General features: G+C 34.4%; 2 protein-coding genes across 3 annotated transcripts; one reads left to right on the plus strand and one right to left on the minus strand.

Annotated features, from left to right (window-relative positions):
* The first annotated feature begins 1,977 nt into the window (after positions 1-1,977).
* On the plus strand, positions 1,978-3,579 carry LOC112528512 (berberine bridge enzyme-like 22). Its single transcript, XM_025139541.1, has one exon. It carries the CDS (start codon positions 1,978-1,980, stop codon positions 3,577-3,579), a length of 1,602 nt encoding a protein of 533 aa, XP_024995309.1.
* A 388-nt stretch (positions 3,580-3,967) lies between these two features.
* On the minus strand, positions 3,968-12,978 carry LOC112527929. Of its 2 annotated transcripts, none has more exons than XM_025138790.1 (8): positions 12,645-12,978; positions 12,343-12,478; positions 9,919-11,633; positions 8,056-9,524; positions 7,719-7,849; positions 6,933-7,621; positions 5,207-5,319; positions 3,968-4,575 (listed from the first exon to the last, which is right to left on the minus strand). In XM_025138790.1, the coding sequence occupies exons 1-8, from the start codon at positions 12,699-12,701 to the stop codon at positions 4,278-4,280; spliced, it is 4,608 nt and encodes a 1,535-aa protein (XP_024994558.1). In that variant the 5' UTR covers positions 12,702-12,978; the 3' UTR covers positions 3,968-4,277. The 2 variants fall into 2 exon arrangements, with proteins under 2 accessions (XP_024994558.1, XP_024994557.1); XM_025138789.1 differs by having other exon boundaries at positions 9,895-11,633.
* Positions 12,979-21,945: the final 8,967 nt, after the last annotated feature.

A 21,945-nucleotide genomic window follows, 5' to 3' on the forward strand; every position in this document is an offset into this window, starting at 1 on the left:
ATGTTTACAACATCGTTGCAATGTCTGTAAAAAAGTTAGCAACAAGTTCGTAAACAAAACTTGGTACAATAAAACACTGTGGTATTAAAATATTATCGCCAGTACTATACCAACAATTCAGAATTGGTACGATACTATCAAACAAACATATTAACTATCAAGTTAATTGGGTCTGGTTGGTACCCTCACACCAATACTTAATTTCTACACATTCACTTAAGTTTCATTCTTCAGAGTTTTGCCCCAAAGTTTTAGAAATTAAATAATTTCCCCCACATCATAACAATGTCCCAATCAGGGTTGATTAGTTACACTTTGACCCTCTAACTTCAATTATTTATATATTTCCCCCTACTTTTCATAACTTGTGTAAGATCAAGACCAACTCATCATTAAAAATAAGGTATGATGTTTTTTCGCCTATTATCATTTATCCCGCTTGTGTTCATTTGTATGAACCAGTCAGTTTACTTGTATCTTGATTAATTTTATAAGACCCTGAATTTAACAGTCAGACAAACTTTCAGTGTTTGAGAAGACTCAAATTAGTTATCACCAAGATAAACGCTCAAGATCTTACCGGTTGAGATGCCTCAAAAGATTAAACAAAAGTAAATTGATGACGTCTCAAAGGAAGTTAGAATTACAAGTGCATTTCGAATATGTAGGCAATGACCGAAAAGCATGTTCGTCAACCTTTGAATGTTGGTTAGGAACAACATAACCGTGGTTGAACTTGATACTATAAATACTATGTAAATTTCTCATTATGACAGGCTATTAAATTCATCCTCAAAGTATTAATTGGTTTGTTTTTGGTTTTCTATTTACGTTACTAAAAAAGGTGTAAACCAAATAAACGACGGTGCATTTTCAAGAAACTAAAATCGGCATCTAAAAAACGACTCGTACCCACAGTTACAGAAAACATTACTTGATAAAAACTACAAAAATGTAGGATCGTAGCGTTTTATAACCAAATTTCCATTACTTTTAAAAAGAAGTCTATGAATCTTATTTATTTATCTTTACGTGAAATAGACAAACTTACGGCTAACATTTATGTATTTTAATAATACAGATAAAATTTATTATATAAATTTGATGTATTTACAGTAATACCTTTGCCCCTTCAAAGATGAGGACGTATTCGTTGAAACGTGATGCTAACTTATATAAAAACGTTAAATGGGACATAAAAGGGAATAAAAATAGCCGATCAAGAGAGATCCACTTCGATAAGTATCAAACATTTGTTTAGTTTCTAAGATTTTGTAGAAATAAAACAAGTATAAAAGACAAACGTATATATTTATATTGTTAATGAGGTTAACTGATAGAGTCGAAAAACATATGTACATATTTAAATAATAAATTAGTTATATATTTGTATAAAGCAACATGATGTAAGAATACTGAAATCTAAGAATAAAAAATTAGTACAATTTATGATTGAACAAAAAAAAATCTAAATTTTATAGAATATTTTGTCGTGTTAGAAAGGCTCGATCGTTATGCTATATTTTAACATTTTTATCAATTAAAACAAATACATGTAAAACTATCACATTATGAAAATAATATATGTGTAACAATATCTTAAATTTTAGTATTTGATGAAAAAAAAATCATGCAGAAAAAATAATTATTAACCGGTTCTTACTGATTTATAACATTTTTATAGTTATTAGTCGATTTGCCAGATAGTTATTTTTTGTAAATTTTACACCGACCAGTATTATTAATAATTTATGTTATAATTAATGTAAAAGTAACCAAAACAATAAATCTTGTATTGAGTAATTAATTACTAAATTGTCATTTTCTTTACATTGTAATTATCATTTTCCTTTTATGGTCGATGACAAAATACCAAACTCAAAGAATTTGCCTCCAAATATTCCAAGTTCATAACTTCATCGTCTATCATCATATAAACAATCACTTTGAAGAAGAAAGTAAGCCATCAAAAACATAATGAAACATCCCCTTTTAATAGCAACTCATATTTTATGGGCTGCAATTGCATCCGTGATTTATGCGGATGCAATTGCAACCCATAATGGATTCGTTTCTTGTATGAAAGATTACTTTGTTTCATTTGCTGATACCTCGAGGTACGTGTTCACGCCGGATTTGCCGGTGTATTCATCCCTCGTTTGGTCTCAACATAACCCGAGGTGCTCGAATTCGACTGCGTCTCAGGAACCGATTGCTATTGTTACGCCATTAAACGAAGATGAGATACGGGTGGCTATTATTTGTAGCCGAGAGCACGGGTTGCAGGTCAGGATTCGAAGCGGAGGCCATGATTATGAAGGACTGTCGTACCTTTGCAAAGTACCTTTTGTGGTTATCGACATGAGGAACCTTCGCTCGATTAGCATCGACATTGAGGACGAGACAGCGTGGGTCCAATCAGGGGCGACGCTCGGGGAGCTTTACTATAGCATAGCGCAAAAGAGTCGGACTCATGGGTTCCCGGCAGGGGTATGTCCGAGTGTCGGTGTTGGCGGGCACTTCAGTGGTGGAGGGTTCGGTGCGATGGTGAGAAAATACGGCCTAGCGGCAGATAACGTCATCGACGCTCACTTGATTGATGCGAATGGAAATCTTCTCAATAGAGAAGCGATGGGCGAAGATCTTTTTTGGGCGATCAGAGGTGGAGGAGGAGCAAGTTTTGGCGTCATCATCTCGTGGAAAATCAAACTCCTTAGGGTTCCACCAAAAGTTACGGTTTTCAACGTTTACAAGACCATGGATCAACACACCACGGAAATCGTTCATCGTTGGCAACATGTGGCACATACGGTGAAAAACGAACTCTTCATAAGAGTAATCATTCAGTATCTGCAGGACGACAAAAATACGTCCGTTCAAGTGTTGTTCAATTCGCTTTTCTTGGGAGAACTCAACGAGCTAATCCCGTTGATGAATGAAAAATTCCCCGAGTTAGGTCTAAAACCGAACGACTGTATCGAAATGAGTTGGATAGAGTCGGTTCTTTTCTTAGCAGGATTTCAAGGGAAATCCCCGAAAGTGTTACTAGGCAACGACACCGACCCTTACGTTAGCTACTTTAAGGCAAAATCCGATTTTGTGACGAAACCTATACGGAAACATGTGTTCAAAGGGATACGAGAAAGGTTTCTGGAACAAAAATTCGCTTTTATGATAATGGATCCGTTTGGTGGGAGGATGAGCGAGATTTCAGAATCACATCTTCCATTCCCGCACAGAAAAAGAAATTTGTACAACGTTCAGTATTTGGTCAAATGGGAAGCAAACGGTGTTCGAGCATCAAACGAGCATATACATTGGCTCAGGTTGCTATACAGGTATATGGAGCGTCATGTTTCAAGACATCCGCGAAGTGCGTACCTTAACTATAGGGATCTGGACCTCGGAACGAACCGTGAGGGCAACACAAGCTACTCGGAAGCTAGGGTGTGGGGTGAGAAATACTTCAAGGCCAATTTCAAGAGATTGGCACACGTTAAGAGCAGAGTAGATCCAGATAACTTCTTCAGATATGAACAAAGTATCCCACTTTATAAAACCTCTACAGGAAGAAAATAACACCCACACATATGGGCATTCGAACGGTAAAGGGTATTAACGTCATTTACTTTTGCATCCCCTAGGGTAGTTGTCAGTTCAATGATTCGGGAATCGCTATACTAGTTTATGAATCGAGAAGTGATGGCTTTGTTTCAGCTTTCTCCTCTGATGATTACATAACATGTATGGATATAAAAAACAAGCATGCATCCTAGACGTATAAACTAAATATACGATGATGTGTGAGACAAATAAATAAAATTCCAATTAATGATGTAATTCACGTAAGTCAGTTCACGAATCAAAACGAACCCTACAATTCGCACAATTAAATTTTTGTATTGAACATGTATGCACCAGAAAAGGGCAAATAGCAACAGCAAAATCGCGATTGTTAAACCAAACCAAAAGGGCCTGTATGTCCCACCCGGAGGTGGGGTCGGGGGTAAAATGTACGTAGACCTGACCTCTAACGAGAAGTGTGGGAAATGGACATAGAACATATACGTGAAACATTGAAAATGTTATGAGTAACCAACAACCATACGAAAAGAAGCAAAACATACCCCAAATAAAAATCACGGTTGCTATTAAATCGATTAAGTTTCAAAATGCTCGGCTAGATCTTTACTGCTAGCATTACAAAATTGATTGGTTTCAACTACAAAAGACTCTCAAGTGTAGTTGCAGTAACGGTGGACTGTACATTTCTGCAGCTAATCGACACCAGATGTTAACAGTCTAATGGACGATTTCTGTTCATCACTCAGCAAAGAAAACCACTTTTGTATACAATCTGTCGGAGTTGAGGGACTTACAAGTGTCTGCAGCTCCGTGCTAATATTGCAAACTTCTTGGAAACTGAGTGGCATTGTATCCAGTAAAGCATTTACAGCAGCAAATTGGACTGGTAAACCGATTTTGCTTGAAGTACTCCCAGATATGAATGAACTCAATTTGACTCTAATATTCTCAACCTCGACGTCTTGGAAACCGTTAGCATCAATACCAAGTCTGTAGTATAGGAACATCCGATTAAAAGAATGCAAATATAAAAAATATTACTGGGCCATACGGAAGCGAATGGAAGTGAGAAGTATGTTAAAGATACAAACTGCGCGTCATTTAACAGAGGACTAACAGTACAAAAACCTGCTGGCCCACGTTTGGCGCCATTCTAGACCGGTAAAGGACATGACCTGACTGACAAAAATGGGTCTTTTCTGTCCCACCAAAATAGGTAGAACAAAAATCAGGAAGATTGACAAGATTGGTAAATTACTAAACCATCCATGTCAAATTAAAACCCTAAAACTTTCCACTCGTCATGTCCAGCCTGGTCCGTGTTTAGGAATGCAACATTCCCTTTTCAGTTCCTACCCAAAATTATACCTTCACTTTATGTATACAAAGTATTGATAGCATAAATTATGACCCACACTATTTCGTCATTCTTGAGGGTTATTTTGGATGTTTAACTAGTAGTCAAATAACTCCCTTTAGTTCTCTACCTCGAGGATTCAGTAACCCACACATGTTACAGCATAGCAAAAGATATACGAAGATTTTTAAGCAAGTACGTGCAAATCCAGTAGAAACACATTAAATTATGTAAATCCGAGGCAACAAAATAGTCAAAACTCACCTTGCCAATTGACCTAGAAGAACAAAAATGGCAGACAAAGGAGTTTCTTTGACACATGCTTCCAACAACTTCAACAACTGACTGATGATGTTGTCGCAAACCCAACCCCAGTTCTGCATGTCAAGAACAAAGCACGCCAAAACTTGGTTAAATTAACAAACCAATACAAACGGACTAGAAAATATATAATAAGGTATTCTAAATTATATAATGAAGAATTTACAACTCAAGTGAGAAAAAAGAAGAGACAAATCCATTTTTTTCAACAGCCTACTTAACACAATAACTCAATAGCATTGAAACAAAGAGGTGCACCATCATTCCCAATAACCAACTTCAAACCATTTACTATCAATGTCGTTTCAGCTGCGTTACAGGCAACCATGATAGAAAAACCCTGCTTATATGACCAGACATGACAAACAACATGAGGTAGACATATAGGATGAGGGTGGGTCCTATGTTATATAAGGCAATTCTCACAAAAAGGGAGCACTATGTTACATAAGGCAATTCTCTATGTTAACCAAGGCTTTCTCCATTGTTACTTTTTTATTTTTTATAATTTTAGATTAGCTTTAGACAACTGAAATGTAGTTAATTTATGATCATATATATGAGTTGACACCAACGCATAGACAAGAATATCCGACTCATCAAACCAAATGGACATGACGTACATCATAATACTCCTCCCTTAAAAGTTCCTCACCCACATCAGACCTAGAGAGATAGAAAGATAGAATCACAAATAACCAAACATGTATTCAACTACGGTCAATATCAAATTAAAATAGACCAGATCCTACAATTCTCTATATGCTTCATGAAAAACTTTAAAGCAACAGCCTGACATCAGTGCCATCAGTCAATGCAGGCACTCATGATCTACCCCAAAAATAATTTCCTATTTAACTCGATTAATATCAAAGGGAGAGCATAATCACTGTGAACAGTCGGTGATGTATCCACAACCGATATTGCTCAAATGAGTTGAATAAACGCATCACAGTGCATCGCAAACATCCACTTCGGTATGGAGCCGTTTACCTAAATGCTTACCCAGTAAGCGCCGGTAAGGGTCAACAATAACTTACTTTACCGGGTAAGATTATAGTCCATCAGAACGGTATTGCATGCAACAATTTATGCGCCAATCACTTAGCGGATAAGAGCCGTCACCTTCACTCACTGGGTAAGCCTCTCCATCCTTATCATCGCTCTTACCCGGTAAGATTCTCGGCACTTGCCATGTTCATCCGGTAAGGTAAATGCTTACCGGGTAAATGCTTACCGAGTAAGCGTTTAGTAAACAGCCCCTAAGTCATTTATGGCCCATCGATTCCAGTTATGACCTTCCACAGAGTTGCTTATCCAGATTGCCATTATTGACGGTTCTCAGTGCCAGTGAAGTGCTGTATTCTTAAGCTTTCAATAAGAAGATGAAATTGTTGCCTAACCCTAGGATTTTTCTCCATCTAGATGGAACTTAGCACAACCAGAATCTCAAGTCCAGTATTGCATAAAATGTTACCATTATCGTAACAGAAATGCTACTCAACACCCCATATTTTCCTATTAAATGACAACATAAAGGCATAAACATCACATGTAGTATACTAGTATCCTCGGCAGAAAGCAGTTCTACTCGCCAAAGGTAAGCTAATCAAGATACCAAATCGATCAGGAGAAGAAAATATTAAATAGTGTAACATGAAATTCATACCATCTTCGATGCTAACAGCTCCAATAGAGACAGAACATCACCCAATTTAGACAAAGTGCCATCAGGAACTGTTGTTGATTTGTATGTGATGATCCCAAATTCATGCATACAGCAGGCTGTACTGCAGCCCTCACATTGGGCACACAAGGCATAGCTCCAAAGACTCTTCAAGAGAAGTGATGCGAGTTCTTCCATGGAAACAGCACCGTCAAAAAATGGACACTTGGTGCATGAGGGGAAGCCTAATGACAAATTTTCCCTCTCACAGTATATAACTAAAGAATTTATTACAGTCATTATTAAACTGTAATCACCATGGCGTAGCAATTTTTCTCCACATATGTATGCAAAGACATGTAAAATTGTCAAAGTTGAGGAACTGGCGATGCGAGAAATGGTGTATGAGGCTTCACATATAGACTCAATGCGGTCAAAATCTGCACAAACTGATGCTAATAAAACTGCTCCAAGCACCAACTGATGCAACGAAGCTTTGTGCAAGGATAAAGAAATACTTTCGTCTTTCAAAAGGATATGTACATTAGAGTCTGATAATGATAGTGTCTCGGAACTTTTATCAGTGTGGACCAGTACTTTTCCATCGATAATAAAATCTTGAATGAGAGTAATAAGTTCATCCAAGTCACATACTTCTGCAAAGAAGGTTCTTGTCTCCACATCAGACATCACTGCAAATAAAAAATAAGAACTGGTGAATAAAACACACGAAAATTATAAAGCTAAATAAAATCTGAAACTAAGATAAGCACTATGACAAACACCTACCTTTCCCCATATGTCCAGAAAAGATGTCTAGATTGTTTAAAAAGTTCCCATCAAAGACACGGTTGAAGTTAGTCAAAGCAACTCCCGAGAAACTCATCAAGAATAGCGAAAAGAATGCACAGACCTTTTCCCTGGTAGAGTAAACATTAAATGACAATGCATACTAAAAAACAAGATCAAAGAGAACACGTAGAAAAAAAATTAAGCACATATTCAAAAATGTCAAATTATCAATTTTGCTAGTGCTTTCTGTATCATGGTTAGTTATGACTAGTGTTGGACTAAAGATTTGTTCTGAAATGCTGCAATGTGCAGAAAGATCTTTTAAGGCACTTACTTGGACGAGAGAATTTCATCCGCAGAAAGAGCAGAAACTACATTTTTGACCACGCAATCACTCTGAGAAATTTCACAGCACTGACTTGTAAAAGTTCTTGTGGTGTGAAATATCTTGGAAAGGCTGCTGCTGTCCCTGATTTCTGGAAATACAACAAAATATTGAGAAGAATCATCATAAGCAGATCCAGATTCATTTCCGCATGAGCTCTTAGTCCCCTTATGTCCTGAATCTAAGATCCCCATTACTGCATCAGAATCTTGGTCCTGGCTAATACAAGCACTTGGTACAAGTATGGTGGTCCTTTTTCCATCTTCATCATTCCTGAAGATCTCCACGGGATCGCCATAGGTTTTGAGTGTCGACATGTTGTAACTTGCCTCTTTAGTCCTGCCACCAGAACTGCAACACGGGATCATACAAGTACCTACCCTTGGCAATCCCCCAGATGAACAATTAACTTCAGATGGCATAGATTGATCTAGATCATCTGATTGATTGCTTTCAAACTCAATGTTTGGAAGAGTAGGTGAAAGAGGGCATTCAACTGCAGCACGATATCTTTCCTCCTCAACTGCACTATCCAAATTGAGCAACTTCATGTAGTCACCTTCGAACATTCTCTTAAAAATTTCAACATCATTGGCTAATTTATCAAGATCACTGTTGCTTGTATGAGTAGCTTCCACTGCATTATTTTCAAAAGCAATGAACTCAACATCTTCATCTCCAACTGGTTTTATTCTTGGCTCCTCCTTTTGCTCAATAGACTTGCAAGAAGTTCTCACGGTTACTTCTTCAAAATGTTTCTCTATCTTTCTGTGATGTTGATCATAATCAGAATGCATTCCTTCTTTCAATGGTTTATCCATGTGACCTAATATACCATGCAATGCAGACATGTTCTTTGCTATCTTTGCATGCCATGTTTTACCCTCAGCATACAAATGCTCAATAGACTCAATTGCATTGACGAGCCTCTTTCTTTTCCTGGTGTTTCCATCTTTGCTTCTCGCCCTAAGGGGACTTTTGACATTATTATCGGCCACCACTGCATCATAGCTTGTCCTATTAGCCTCACTAGACAACCGAGAAATAGGCAACTGTAGATTGGAATTCTCTTTAGCCCTATCAGCTGGTTTAGTGTTGAAAAAACCACAATTCCCCTGTGAGCCCACCAACTGTCTATCAGAAAAAGATGCCATGCTTGAAACAAGGGCAGAACTGTCTACATTTTTTCTGTTAGAGCCTCCAAGCAGAGGCTCCATTTTAGAGGCAGTACCTGAGGTAGACTCGGTACAAGTTCCAGATATAGGAAGTGAAGGCGCCGGACAATCTAAACTTGGTTTGAAATATTCAGAGAATTTTGTAACTCCACAAGTAGGCTCCATAAGTTCTTTTCCACTCTGAAGGTGCAAAGGACATGCTTCTGTCTGCATAAATTTCCTCTTTGAGTCTACATTGCCATTCTGTGAAAAGAAAAAGGGCCACTTAGTACATCGATCATGTTTAAAAAATGGGAGAGTTTCTTGTCAAGGAAACATAGTACATATAGAATCAATTTATTCATAAATCACAAGGAATGCAGCATGCTGTCATAAAACCAAGCAGCCAAACTTAAGAATGAAGCAATCAAAAGCTCAGTTAACCTCTGACACTACCACACTTATTCGAAGCAAATGCAACCCCAGTAGAGCCTTATTAATGTCATCAACAAGTACAGAAACAACAAAAAACAAGATATTGCATCATTGTGGTGACAAAAATTTTAAAGATAAAGTACCCCAACCTTAATAATAAGAGATATGAAGTACTAGGGAAAAACAATTCAAAACCAACCTTTTCCAGGCAAGCTTTACCTACATTGCAGATGGGAAAACAGCTACAGAGGCCTACACGATTTGCAAATTGAGCAAACTCCACCTTTAGGCGATGAAGCTCTTCTTCCGCTGCTTTTGTACAGTTCTTTTCAAGCTCAGCAACTCTATTGGCATGTTTTACTCTCTCCTTTTCAAGCTTCAGCCTTTTCTTTAAAAGTTTCATTTCAGCAGATTTAGCTTTGATATCCTTCTGAATCAGAACAAAAGAAGGGTCGGTTAAATTTCTGGAAGAAACCAGATCCTGGATATCTTTACCTGCATTTATAGTCCTTTGTTTAGTATCTTTTAGTTGCTGTGCTAACTTATCAGCACGAGATTTTTCTGTCATAGCCTGCAGTTTATACGTTTCTGCAGCCTTTTTCTGCTCTGCTTCTTTTTCCATCTCTAAATCTGCATAGTTTCTTGCTTGATTTGTCTTCTGTTTTACTTGCCCATGATTTTTCACTGTCCTTGCAGTATTTGTTCCATTAACTTTCTCCTCTCCCTGACTCCCAGCATTTAGTTCTCTAGGAAATGTCCTTTTACCAGGTGCGTACACAGGCACTTCAACTACATTTCTGGAGGAAATAGTTTCTTCCATCTCTTTCTTCAACTTAGCATACTTCTGCTGATACTCTTCTAACTGTTGATGAAGACGATCAGCACGGTGTTTCTCCTCCAAAGCATTCTTTGTACTTAATTCTGCGATCTTTTGCTGTTTTTCAGCTTTCTTTTTCTCTTTGATCGATTTTTTCCTTTCAGCCTCAAGCTTCTTGTTTACCTCTTTAAACTTTGAACTATCCGGAGCCACCTTCGATCTTGCCTCGTTTGCTTCACACTTTAACCTTTCCAACTGATGTGCAGTTTCCTCAGCTTTTTTCCTTTCAACATCAACTAACCTTCTTTGCTCATCAGCTGCACTTTGTTCTGCCTTCAACATCTCTTGCACTTTATTAGCTTTTTTCTTCTCTGCTTCAGCTTTTTTTATCTCAGAGTCCGCTCGTCTTCTTTCCTTATCAAGAAGCTCTTTGAGCCTACTTATTTCTGTTCCCATTTCAGATACATGCCCTTGAAGGGAGGTAACTACATCCAAATTCTGATCTCCCAAGTGCCCTTTGTGCTGTAACAAGAGATCCTCGGACTTTTGAGAAGACAAGTCATCCACCAATGGATCTCTCACCGTTCCTCTCATCATCTCCATATTCTTTTTTGCAGCCTTAATTTCTTCGGCTCCAATCTGATCAGTCTTTGCAGTTTTCAAAGCTTCATCAGCTCTTTTTTTCTCTGAATCTGCTCTAGCTCTCTCTTTTTGAAGATCCTTCCTTAACTGTTTCTTTTCTGTTTCCATAGTAAGCAGCCGTGCTTTAAGATTACTTAATTCTTCGTCAGTCCTGCATTTTTCAGCCTTAGAACTTTGCCACGCGTCATCAACTCTTTTCTTCTCTTCCACATATTTCATTCTATCAGCAGCTGCTACACTTATCTCCTTCTGGAGCTGCTCTCTGAGGCGATTTATCTCCTTTTCGCTGTCCAAAACGCGTCCTCGGAGAAGTATAAGTTCATTATCCACATGTTCCGGTACTGAACCTCCTTTTTGACTCAATGATAAAATCTCAGACTTCAGGGTGGATATTTCATTCTCCAATGAAACTCTTGCAGCTGATTCTTTTTCTTTATCCTTCCTTTCTTGGTCACTCTGCAGCTTCTCCGCCTCATAAGCTACAAAACATGTAATGCACAAAAGAATCAGTCCAGCCATTAGTCACTTTTAAATAGTTGTTTTGTAAAATAAGGTTAAAAGTAGAAGCTACAAGTTACAACTGTCAATATGAACGAACTGCATATATCCAGGATGTCCCTTCCTTGTTATAAAGACTGTGGAAAATATGTTATTAACACTTCGTTTAAGGACGCATGATAACTGAAATATTTATAATATGATTGCTATATAAAAAAGTAATGAGTAGAATGAAATCTAAATATATGAAATCTCCCTCCTAGGTCCAAACCAGACTGGTATACTCAAGGAATCATGTGATATTGTAAGACTGCTGCCCGAAAGCTCAGGATACAAATATCAAGACTGTTACTGAAACTGTAAGCCTTTGCAGTAATAAACTCAATTCGTCATTGATTTTTGTGTTTAAAATGGGTTATTTTTTCATTAGCAACTCAAATAAGATCACATGGTAGTACTTCTTTCGCTGTCAAGTAATGCAATCAACCGCAGTTTTTTGGTTTTAGGATAAGTAACTAAGTTGACATCTATTGATGGCATAAAATTGCAAGGTCAACCCTAACAGTCAGAATGCAATGTTCCCATCGTCCTCCTAAATTTCACAGGTTACATAACACCTTTGTACTTCACATAGTTAACATTTAAAATTGCATATGTGAACTGTAGCTCATTAAGTGAACATATTCTTACCCTTCTTGAATTTCAGATTTGTAACCTCCATGGCAGTGAACTGTCGCTCATAAATCTCAACTGCCTCCTTAAGGGCCGCCCGAGCTTTTTCCGTCCTCTCAAACCTCTTCTGCAATTTCAAAATCCTGTTCTTCCACTGATATCACATTGTATTTATCAGTACACACATACAAAGATTTAAATATAAATCAAGAAAAATCAACCAAGAACTAAAACCAGCGTCTGAAATCATGAAATATCGTGAATCATTACACTTAGAAAAGTAAACTAATATTCGATAACATAAGAATCAAATAAATTACCTCGTTACAACAAGGATTCGTTGTAGATTCATCTTCCAATTCCAAATTCTCCGCCATGGCTGCTGATTCTAGGGCTTATGCCCAGGAGTAGCTACCACATCGATTTTGTAACAATTTATCTTCCAATTGGATTTGGGCGTTCCTCGTTTTATCTGCTGCAGCCTCTGCTTCTTGCTCTAAACCCTCGCCGGTCGCCTGTGTAAAACCCTCGCCGTGTCAGTTCTCCCCATCAAATGGGTCGGGTTATACTCAGTTTTGCGAGATCATACGTTTAACCGCCATAAACTTTCAAGTTTTCTAATTTGACCACCATACTTCTTACTTCCTTACTTTTGAAGACGACCATGTTTTACAAAAAAAAATATAGAGTAAATTACAGATTTGATCCTTGTGGTTTTATAACAAAATTATAGATTATAAATTAATTGCAGATAACGTTATTGTGGTTTCATTTTTGTTGCGTGTAGGTCATTCAACCTAACTATATTTATTTTAGGGGTTATTTGTTTACCTCTTAATAGTTTCATTAAGAGGCAACATCTGAACCATTAAGAGGTGAATCTTGTTTGACAAAAAAAAAATTGTCTCTTAATGGTTCTAAAACCCTCTGAATGATTTTGTATCTTGGATCTCTCTTAACCATTAAGAGCCATAATTTCATTGTACACAATTACCAAACAATTATTTTTTATTTTGCACTATATCATAAGAGTCTCTTAATCATTCTGACCACCTAATCATTATGCACCAAACCATTCAGCAATTGTCAAACACCCCCTTAGAGTTGTTAAGTAAGGATATTTTAATCTTTTTACTTTTTTCATATTCATTTAATAAAATACTAGTTGTGTACCTGCGCAATGCGGCGGGAGCCGTGAATTTTAACGATTTTGAAGTTTCATTGGTTTTATTAGAAAATATTTAACGATTGTATAAGTTACACTTGGTCTTTACATATGAATACAATTTGAATAAATAAGAGTTATGGTCCCAATTACAGTCTATCGATGAAAATTTTGTATGACAGTTTAACATCCAATATATTTAAAATCAACATATTTAAACGACTCCACAAATGTGTTCGATTTACACCAAGAACAAAGAATCAAGAGATCGAGACCAAGAGTTCTAGAATAATTGAATGAGATAACTTTTAATAACTCATGGTGAATATCAATTTGAATCTCACATTGAGGGATGAGAAGAAAACATAGATGTATGAGAGAGTGAAGACATGAGTGAAAGATGTCAAAAGTATATTGAGAACATGAAAAGAAAATGTAATAATATGCATTGGTAACTTGTATTATATGTTATTTTAATTGTAGATTAAGATATTTTAAGACTGCATGCATAAAGTAGTAGTATTTAATGCATTATAAGTTGTTTTTAATACTTTAAGACTTTGTGCATAAATGTATAATACTTTGTGCATTAAAAATTATTTTTAAGACTTTTGATAAATCTAGTTTACAAATGAGTATAAATAAATTTATATTATATATAAGTAGTTTTCTCTCCCCATTTATGGTTTTCGGTCATACCCCATTTCCAGCCACCACATAATACCAAGAGACTTAATCCATAACAAAAGTGATGATGGATAAGTTTTATTAATATTATATGGATATTAAATATAATAAGTATAATTTAAAAATGAAAATAAAAGAAAATTGTTAAAAGACAATTTTTTTATTAACTTGAATATTCAATCCGTTATATTAGCTGACGATATTACCCCCTACATAACATAGACCCAATAAGACCAGAGACTTGATCTATAACAAAAGTGAAACCATTGTAGCTATACATGTAATTATTTCGTTTGAAGGACCTAATCCAAAAAAATTAATAACCACAGGGATGAAATATGTAATTTACTCAAAAAAACAAAATAAGAGTAAATTATATCTTTCGTCCATGTGTTTGTTGAAAATTTCAGATTTCCCTCTTCTGGCTTTGAAGCTGTGATTTTTGTCCCTATTGTTTAGGGATGGTGATCTGCCCCGACCTGGTGGAGAACCCAGTTCACCCGACCCGAATAGGAACGGGGATTCCCCGCTAAAACAAGTCATGGGGCCGGGGATCCCCGGTAGACTAAAACCGGGGATGGGGGATGTTACTCAAACCGGGGTCGGGGCCGAGGATCTCCGGTAGAATCAAACTAAAGATACTATTTATGAGGTTTAAACGGGGATTGCTAGAGATTTGACCGGAGACCGCGGTCGGGGGACGTTACTACAAACCGGGGCCGGGGATTACAAAACCCCCCCCCCCCATCCCCCGCCCCATTGCCATGCCTACTATTGTTTGCAATTTATTTTTAGTTTCGTCCCTGAGGCTAAACCCTACTTTTAAGTACGAAGGACATAAATAGAAATGAATTATAAACCATAGAGGTGAAAGAACAACAACGTTTGAATTTTAAGGACAAAAATAATAATCAATTATAAAACATGAGGATGAAAATCGTAATATCAAAATCATAAGGTTAAAAATAAAAAATTAATCAAACCACAACAACTAAAAATGTAATTTACTCAAAAATAATAATAAAAAAAATCTATTCACGAATGAAAGGCTAATAATTTTAGTATCTATAAAATCGTGAGAATTTTAAGAAACAATGCATTATATTTTACATCAAATAAAATTTTCAGTTAAAATTTAGGATATTGTTTAATATATATTTGATTTAAACTATTTGACATATTTATAGAACAAAAGATATACGTAAATTTTTTTACATTATGAATTGCATACAGTAAAACAAATATATGTTAATCAATATACAAAATATTAGTCTTAGACAGAAAAAAAATAATGTAAAACGATATTTTAAGATAAATATTTCATGCTAATATATAGGGTTTTTATTTGATTAATCATTTAAATTGTTAAGATGTTATTAATATTAATATTAAATATGGATATAATAACCTTGTAATATAAAGCCTAATCGCAAAAATGAACATATTTACACTGATAATGTAAAACCAAATTAAACGAATAAAAGTAAGAATCGGTAAAAAAAAAAATCTTAAATAAAAATAACATGAGTAAAATACAATTTGGCCCCTATGGTTTTTCAATCTAACACTTTTCATCTATGTAGTTTGGAGTTACACGATAAGTATCATGGTTTACAAAAATGTCCGGATTTGGTCTCTCCCTTTAAGACTCGTTATAAAATTTTGTTAAATAATAACATTTTCGTTCTTTTATGGATTTTTAGTCTTTTAGACAATCCAAAACAACAGATACGAAAATCATAAAATCAAGTTTGATTCGGTAAAAGAAAAGAAAATTTGATAAAGAACAAAATGCATCTAATTTAACGAGATTTTTTAATGGACCGTCAGAGGATGTCATCAAATCTGAACGTTTTTTACAAATCATGATGGATGTCTTGTAATTTTAAAACTGCAAAAACCAAAAGTGTTATTTTAACAAACTACAAGAACCAATTTGTAGTTTACTCAAATAACAAGCCTAAGAAAAACAAACAAACATGTATAATAGTTTTTTTAATTAATCTCGATATCCAATCCACAACGCGAGCTGACTAATCCCAGTGCGACCTCCTGCTTTACAAGTAGCCTGGAATCACCGCATTTGAACCTCCGTAGCCGCAAGGGGATTTTTATTCTTTATTGGATTTGAACATGTGACATTCAAACACTTTTGACCTTTGGAGTCCAAACCCAAACCAATCACACAACACCCTTATGGTCATGGTCATATATAATAGTTTTAGCGGTAATGTATGTAGTGTATTATATAAAACCCCATATTATTTTAGGTTTTTTTATAGGGTTAAAATTTATCAGTCGATATTATGCAACATTAACCTATGTTAAAAATGTCAAAATGATAGCGTTCTGCAGAGTAATTATATCTAAATGTTAGAACAATAGACACTATTTATATAATTTAAGCAAAATTAAAATGTATTTTATGTATATATGAATAAATAATTTTAGAAAGAGGGCACAAATCAAAAATGATATAAATATTAACAAATAATTAAAAGAAAATAAAAATATAGAAGAACAATATTTATTTTTTAAAACATGTATAAATAAATATATTATAGAACCAGTTTGTGGTTCACAAAATATTTTGTTCATAATTTCTTCTCCTTATTAATCATGCAATGAAAGTCGATAAATGCTTTTTTTTATAAAGAATTCAGGGGTTGTTTATTAAACACTTACTCGGTAAGCATTTATCAGTAAAATTCAACACTATTATTTATTTATCGGGTAAGATTTTGGTCAACAAAAAACGGCATCATATGCTACAATTTTACCCGGTAAGAGCTAATTGTGGTAAAAGTCATTGCCTTCACTTACCATGTAAGACTCTCGGTCCTTGCCTCGCTCTTACCGGGGTAAGATTCTTGGTCCTCACCATATTTATACGGTAAGGTAATATAACTTGATAAGCGCTTGGTAAACAGCCCCTTGCTCGAATAAAATTTAGTTTTATAAACAATTGTCGTCAAATTAAACAAACAAAATTATTTGTTTTTAGTCAAATACTTGATAATGAATATGTTTTTATGACCACATATAGTGAGTAATTATAGGTATTTACCAAATTCAATCAGATCCCAAACGAAGTCTTCTATGTAATGAAACAAATGATGCAAGAAAAATAACGCAAAAATTAAACTAAAATTAGTTCATTCAATCTCAAGATTGTAAAGCCATATTTAATTTCAAAAGTTAAACATTAGAGCAAAATAGTGGCACACAACAGATCTACTAAGATTAGTAAGAAATTTATCGATAAGTTCTAGAACTTTCATAGATAGATTGTTTCCTGACATTTAAGTAACGTATCAGTTCAAACATAGCATATTTGGCATAGTAACAATTTCATCTCAGCACTATAGAAATAACCATACGCATATATACAAGTTGAAATTTCCAAAGTCACATCAAATGGGGAGGGTGGTCACTTAATGATTGGATAGAAACGACAAAAAGACTGAACAGTTAGTGATGATATCATAACGTGTGATCCATTTGTAGAGAAATGCAAAAAAAAAAAAAATTGGAATACCTGAAAATCTGGAAGAGAGATGGAGAATATGAGGTATATGTGTGAGGGTTAGACGATGGATCGAACAATCAGCGAATAATGGTGGATGGATCAAACAATCAACGAATAACGGTTGGCGGCGGATTTACTACAGACGAATGTGTCTTTAGGGTTTCAACAGAGAGAAGCGAAGAATCCAGAGTGTGTGTGAACGAAGTGATTTGCCAATTGAGTCGAGTTTTACCTTTTATGCTATGGTTAAAGGCCGTCGATGAAAAGTCCATGTAGCCCATAAATCCAACATACCAAATAACAATCAGTAAATATACAATGAGTAACTTATAACTATTCAGTTAATTCATAGGCCCAACAACCAATGACTAAAAAATGGATCAGTCGTTCTTGTATTTTACTGGATAACATACCTCATAATACTCATGGACATTTATACCCCTTCATCATGCTTGTTTTCTACGATATAAATTGTTAATACATATAGTGATTGTAGTAGGATAACGAATGTTTGTAGATATCGGTGATCACTAGAATTTTGAGTCGGTGCGACAACATTCGTTTTTTTGTCATTTCTGTTAAACATCTAATTTAATTTATAATAATGGAAAACTACAATTATCTTAGTTTCGAAATGTCTGTAAGTTGTATATTATTAGTTCAAGGGCGTGTCGTGCTCTTGCCCGTGGCCCATCCAAAATAAGGGCCCAAATTATTTTTTTAAATTTATCTAATAAAGCATTTTGATAAAAAAAAAACTCTTAAAAACCATTTTTTATGCATGAAGTACCGTATATTGATGCATATTACTTAAAATTCAAGATTACAAGTAAATTATACATAAATACAACTTATTAAAACTCCATTTTTGAATTCGTGTATCTAACTGCGGATAAGCATAATCAAATAGAGGATAAACATCTCATTTTAAAATATAAAAAATCTAAAATATAATTAGGATAATTATCGAGGTCTAATAAAAATAATTAATTATTATCTTTATAAGAAAATTATATTATTAAACCAAATATAAATTATTTTGTTATTGAACCTAAATTAAATTCTAATAAAAAAATTAAATTACAAAATTACAAAAAAATAGGAATTTTAAATAGTTAATTTAATATTATTATCGATATATTTTTGTTAAATTTTATCTTCAAGTTTATATTTTATTCAAAAATAAAAACATCATCGTTTTTCAAAATCACATAAGACCATACTATACATCAACTGAGATAAAAAATAAAATAAAATATTAAAATCAAGATATATCTTGTTGCATTACGCGAGTACCCTTCTAGTATTATTAGTATAAAGACATAGATAAAAACGAATGGCACAAAGTCTTGTGTTATTAACCACAATTTAAGTTGGAAAATATTCTTACTTTTATTTTTGCCAAAAACATCGACTTTGTTGAGTGTTGATCATTATTGGAACCGGCGTGAATTGGGTGGGGAAAATACTGAAAGAAAAGGTCGGAGCATGGTTAAGACTTGGCTTCAGGTGACTATACGTAGTGGATCACTTGTAGGCCATGTATGATCTTTATCGTTATTTGGAACATATATTCAATTAAAGATTCAGGCAGCTAAATTCTTCTTCCTAGCATTCACTTTCAGCAATAACGACATACTTATTTGATACAAGATTAAGCCTTTTAACCAATGGGTCGTAATGCTAAAAGTTCTATCATGATTTTTATCGAGCAGTTTCCAAATTATCATAAAGTTTTTCAAATGTGAAGTTAATGAAGACATCCTTGAGGTTATCAATGTCACATGAAAGATCGACCCATTAACGATACTATGTATTGACAATTATATATTGAATAATATCGATTTAGCTGCTATATTGATTATTGTACATCTAAGAGTACTCGTAAAAAGGTGCTTTTGTATAAACTAGTAGTGTTTATTGTATACAATATTATTTGTTTATAATAAAAATCATTTGTTCAAGATTTGTTCATATATATATATACACATACATGTGTGATAACCTTCATTTTTTAGAGTTATTTGTCATTCATTTCAACCCGTTTTCACTCCTTTTACCCATCCAGTTGCACATTTGAGCCTTATAATATTTCTTTGGTCTAAATCATTCCTAAAGATTTATTGGTTGAGTCATTGTTGCGAGTCACCACTGTGGCAGGCAATAGCTGTGAAAATCTTTATTGGAGATTTATTGCAAATCTATGACAAAGGGATGCAGGATTCGGTCATGGTCAATGCTAAAGCTTTCATATAAGTGTTAAGAAAGAAGACAATGAGGATTAGACAAGCTTGGGGGTAGAAGACAAGCCTTAAGAGGTCACTTTCTTCCCTCTCAAATCACTTTCACCCTGAGCGTCTTAACGAAATGGTATGTGCATCACGTTCTCTTCATATCACCATAAGTTTCTGTAAAGTCAATAATTAATACACAAAATGAACAGTTGGAGAACAGTGTTGGACTTTGGTGATTCAAGAGATGAGCAAGGAGACAGGAGTTCCCTACTCTAATGGAAACCCTTGTACATGAAAGAGACCAGTTAGTATAGTCTTTGCCATCTAGTTACTTGACATTGCCGGCGAGAATAGTTGTGTGGTTGCAGTCGTTGCACTTTTCATGAATCAAAAGCAGTGGGATCAGCCTGTTGAGGTTAGTGTTTCTATTTTCGAAATAGCTTTTCAGCACCTCAAAAGTTAAAGAATCGCCTTCTTTTAACACTTTTCGTATGTGAGGTCTTGTGTTCGAGTCATTATTGCAAATTGTTTTCAAAAACATAATAAATCTGAAATTTAAAACTAAAAACTAAGTAGATGACACAAACGCGATTCGAACATGCACCTGGGATGGGGGAACTAACCAACTACACCTCGATTTCTAGATATGAATCGTAAAAATAAGACGAAAATGGTGTCATTAATATATTTTTAATAAAATGTATTTTGAAGTTCATTTTGGTGGCTTAATCGGGAAACAAAATTGCAACAGAAGATCCGGTTATAGAACTGGTTACACTTTAAAATGAATTCCTTTATCAATCCCCATTATTGGGGGCAGGTGAGGCCCGAGTTTTGGTCATGTGGTCCTAAAGTGATTGGTTTCTAAAAAACCTGGTTTGTAACGACTAGTTTTTGTATAAAAAAATGTCAACAATGAATATGGTAAACTCTATTTTCGTTGTTATTTTAAAGTACCCGAAAGTTCACCGATCAACATTGGTGATTTAATCATTCTCAACTTATTACGTAATTTCTGTATCTATTATAAATCTTTTGGATATAATTCCAATTTGAACCTTTTAAATAAAAAGGTTTAATATGTTTTTCAAACGAGCAGGAAGTGCCATCTTCAACTCTAAACAACGTTTCAAACTCACGACATCTAATATTGTAGTATGTTTAAACAATGCAGAATAACATCATCATCTTTATATATCAGTTTGTAAATAAGCCAAAAAAATGTCTTATCACATCAGTGTATTTGGAGACATGTTTTGCGTGAGATCAGTTAGAGTTGTCAATAATTAACTTTTTACCCAAATTAAGATAAGAAGTTGATGTCGACCCTTTTATTAAATGAGTGAGATTGACGATGACGATAAGATATTAAATTACAAATTAATTGAATTTTTTGTTAACGACAAGAAAATTAGAGCATCTCCAACAAATTCTCTAAAATGAAGAAAATAGAGATTTTGGAATTGAACATTTATTTTATTCCAATAGACTGTACAAAACTTTTCTCCAAAATGAAGAAAGTAAGACGAAAGGGTGAAAAAATCTTCAAATTTGGAGAACATCCCAAAAATTATTAATCAATATATTCCCACCAATGGCAAACTTATAAATTTTAATATTTAGATAAACAAATAATATTTTGTTAGATGCATAAAATATTTTAATAATATAATCAATGTCATAATTTTTTAAAATAGAGAATATATTAAAGTTGAACGTATTTTTATTTTAAAGTTTCATTTTTTATTTTAAAGAAAATTTTGTAAAAAAATTTATTGGAGATGCAAATAATTTTGACAAATTTACTAAATTCTATTCGTACCTCCCTCGAGAAAAAAGTATACACTTTTTCATAGCCCAACACTAAAATCCAAATAAACATTAAAAAGAATGTAATTTAGATTTCATTTTTATTTATTTTCATAATTTTGATTTCAACCCTTATATTTCCTAATATATTACTTTAACCCTTTAGATAATTCTTTATTATTACATTTCTTGCTTTT

This window comes from Cynara cardunculus (assembly GCF_001531365.2).
Source record: "Cynara cardunculus var. scolymus isolate 2C chromosome LG 15, CcrdV1, whole genome shotgun sequence".
NCBI lineage: Eukaryota > Viridiplantae > Streptophyta > Magnoliopsida > Asterales > Asteraceae > Cynara > Cynara cardunculus.

Coding starts and splice junctions, on each gene's coding strand:
- LOC112527929 (XM_025138789.1), bottom strand. CDS start 12,701: ATGGCGGAGAATTTGGAATTGGAAGATGAATCTACAACGAATCCTTGT. Junction 11,634..12,342: donor AAATCTGAAATTCAAGAAGG/GTAAGAATATGT, acceptor CATGTTTTGTAG/CTTATGAGGCGGAGAAGCTG. Junction 9,525..9,894: donor GTAAAGCTTGCCTGGAAAAG/GTTGGTTTTGAA, acceptor TTCTTTTCACAG/AATGGCAATGTAGACTCAAA.
- LOC112528512 (XM_025139541.1), top strand. CDS start 1,978: ATGAAACATCCCCTTTTAATAGCAACTCATATTTTATGGGCTGCAATT.